The sequence below is a fragment of the Propithecus coquereli genome, unplaced genomic scaffold (genome assembly GCF_000956105.1).
Source record: "Propithecus coquereli isolate 6110/MARCELLA unplaced genomic scaffold, Pcoq_1.0 Scaffold411, whole genome shotgun sequence".
Lineage (NCBI taxonomy): Eukaryota > Metazoa > Chordata > Mammalia > Primates > Indriidae > Propithecus > Propithecus coquereli.
In genome coordinates this window covers 255,006-258,173 of record NW_012149853.1, presented here as the reverse complement: position 1 = coordinate 258,173, position 3,168 = coordinate 255,006, and the positions used below count along the sequence as shown (strand labels likewise).

At 33.9% G+C, this 3,168-nt stretch overlaps 1 protein-coding gene across 1 annotated transcript in view; it reads right to left on the bottom strand.

Annotated features, from left to right (window-relative positions):
- LOC105817425 (ankyrin repeat domain-containing protein 26-like) overlaps positions 1-3,168 on the bottom strand; it is a 92,962-nt gene that overhangs the window by 87,734 nt on the left and 2,060 nt on the right. Inside the window, exons 2-3 of the mRNA XM_012653109.1 lie at positions 1,787-1,901; positions 1,451-1,624 (exon numbers count right to left, since the gene is read on the bottom strand). Of these exons, the coding sequence (XP_012508563.1) occupies positions 1,451-1,624; positions 1,787-1,901 (289 nt within the window). The remainder of the gene's footprint in view (positions 1-1,450; positions 1,625-1,786; positions 1,902-3,168) is intronic.

The following is a 3,168-nucleotide window of genomic DNA, read 5'->3' as shown; positions in this document are numbered from 1 at the left end:
CTAATATTATTAGAAAGGAGAGATGTGAAGGAAGTAGCAACTATCAAACTCCAATTCTTCTGGAGACTTCTTAAGTTTCTGAAATATTGGAATTTGTATATTTATTCAGTGGTTCTTAAATAGGAATGCATCAGAATCTCGAGAAAAGTATTTCTAGTGGTTAGAGGGAGAGTCTCACTATGTTGCACAGGTGGACACAAACTCCTGGGCTCAAGTGATCCCCCTGCCTCAACCCTCCAGAGTAGCTGGGACAGCAGGCAGACACTTCTGCACCCAGCTTTGAGGGAATCTGTTTAAATATATATACCCATGCCTTCTTAGATTTACTAAATCAAAATCTCCAAGGCTAAGCCTAGATTTCTAGGTTGTTAAAAAAATTTTCCCAGGTCACCGTGATACACAGCTCTAGCTGAGAACTAGTGGAGCAGACAATCACTTCAGTGTCATGTCTCTCTCACATAGCCAAGTCCCTTTATCATTTGGAGATCTGGACAAAAACAGGAAATAGTAAGACATGGAGTCATTTACTGAAAACTCCATTTAATTTTGCTGCATAGGGTTAGAACAGGGACTAAGAAACTCAAAACACAATTTGATTTTGTTATTTATAAGTTCCATATCTCCCACCTTCCCAACAAGAAATTCTAGTAGAGTCTTGTCTAAGTGGCTGTTTCTGCAAGAGTAGGATAAGAAGTCAGTTAAGTACTTATTCTTCCCTCTCCTGAAGTCTTCCCATATCATCACCACCTATTCACTGCCAATCTGCTTTCCTCAGAGTCCCCCTAAAATTGATTTCTGGGCAAGTTTACAATTCGCTAACACTCTTTCCCAAACTAGGAATTATTTTCCACAAAACTGAAGAGTACATTTTCTAAACATATAAACTGGGAACAAATAAGTAAACACACGGAATACCTCTTCATTGTATTTTCCACAAATTACCTAATTTCCAAACTGGCCTGCATATTTCTGATTGTTCTCTTTTTCCCTTTCCATTTCTCTCTCTTAAGACTTGCCAGTTAGAGATAAGTCACTTTGATAGAAATTACATTGTTAAGGAACTTGTCAACAGCAGCCAGAATTCCATTTACTGTATAATGCTTTAGTTATGAATTTTAAGATAAAGCTTATTTCCAGGGCAAATTTGGCTTCCCTGGGTTGTTTTATACTAATTAGGAAAAAAGAAAAAAACACTTGTTTGAAAAAAACTTAACAAGCTTTCCTTTAACAAACGCAGGGTTTTCACAAATATTAACCATGAATGTATAAAAGAAAACTGCATCCTCTAATGCTTCTTTAAATGTATAAACATTTTAAGTAAAATCTTAAGACAATTAAGGCATTTCAAAATATTTTCATTCAGGGAATGTTTGAGCTTCCAAATACAGAAAATTGATAGTTACATATGTCAATGTTGAATATTTTTCAAATAAAGTTCATTGATCTATACCTTGTTTACGGCTTCTATATTTGCGCCTCGTGAAAGGAGTTTTCCTGTGATCGATGTGTTCTCGTGATAGACAGCATAGTGAAGAGCTGTGTTGCCATAGATGTCACTGTGATTCGGATCGGCACCATGTTCTAACAGAATGGTGGCACACTCCTCTTCCTGGCATTGTACGGCCTATCAGTATTGGATCAAGAAATAGACCATAAATTCCAAGAGTTCAAAAGAAACATTCCAAAGATTCCACCAGCTAGTTACTTTTAAATGAAATAAATTTGTTTTTATTATGTGTATTGAAATGAAATCTATCTCATGCTGCACTAGATGGCTGCTATATACCTTTATCAGAGCTGTCCTTTTTTCACTGTCGGGGACATTGAGCTTGCATTTTCTGTCCACCAAGATAGTAACTACTTCTGGATGGCCATTGGCACAGGCCAAATGGAGAGCAGTCCTATGAAAGTGAGAGAGAATTTTAGGAAATTGTAGTGCACTATCTTAAAATATACAATGATTCATGTAATTATAATTATTAAACAGCATGTATTCTTCCACCTTCAAAACAAATACTTAATTTTCTTGTGAAGAAAATACAATATTTATTAGCTGCTATTCCTCACTAGATTAATAAAAGAGCAGCCTATTTCAGTAGAAAGAGCTTGGTTTTTAGAGTCAGTTCATCTTGGGTTAGCATCCTACTTTAAGCTCTATCAATTATTAGCTATCATTTAGCCCTTCTGTACCTCAATTTCCTCTTAAATAGGCAAAAAAAAAGTAGTAGCAATCTCATAGGACATCACTGTGATGCTTAAATGAGACTCTGTACAAAGTATATGGAACAGTTCCTAATGCAAATAATAGCTCAATGATTGTTACATAATGTAATTATTACTATTGATTAACAAAGACATTTTAATTAAGCAACATAATACAATTATATCTACTTTGAGGTTTATTTTAAAGACTAGAGATAACATTGTATTTCAATGATGCTAGGGTGCTCATTTTCCCACATTTTAACATCACTAACACTGGAATGGCACCTTTTATTCATGATTTCTTTCAACTATAATGGGCAGCACTGAAAAATTATGTCATTGATAAGCAAAATAATGGGACATCACAAAATTAATGCTGCCTTACATTAAGAGAAATAGGGCATATACAATAGGTCCATGGAAGTTCTAGTCATATCATTGGCATTTATATAAGTTTCAGTTCTTAAAAGTACTATAGAAAAAGAAGGTTGAAATGAAAAAATTTTTAAAACCAAATAATTCTTACTTTGATTTTCACATAACTTCAAAGCAAGGGAAACTCAGGACTCGAATGAATAGGTATGCCTCATTTGTTCAATATTCAGATTTATACACTGTGTGAGAATCAGGTATTTTCAATGTTTAATATTAATAATTAATACTGTTACAAATTTTAAAAGGGCAGTTAAAGTCATCTTTTATAATTTTCTACCTTCAGAAATGCTTTTGTTTGAAAGGAGTGAGCAATGACTTTAACTGAAATTAAGTCCTAATACTTCAATTTTAAATTTCTCAAATTGCTTAGGTTAGTCAGGTAAATAGGAAGTTTTAAGGATGGATTGTCCTGAAAGATAGTAGAATATGTCTGCTACATACTAGGCATTCACATTACGTTTGATGAATAAATGCATTGAAAAAAACAGCGTACAAGAGTTAAATACTTTGAAAGAAAACTCCTATAAA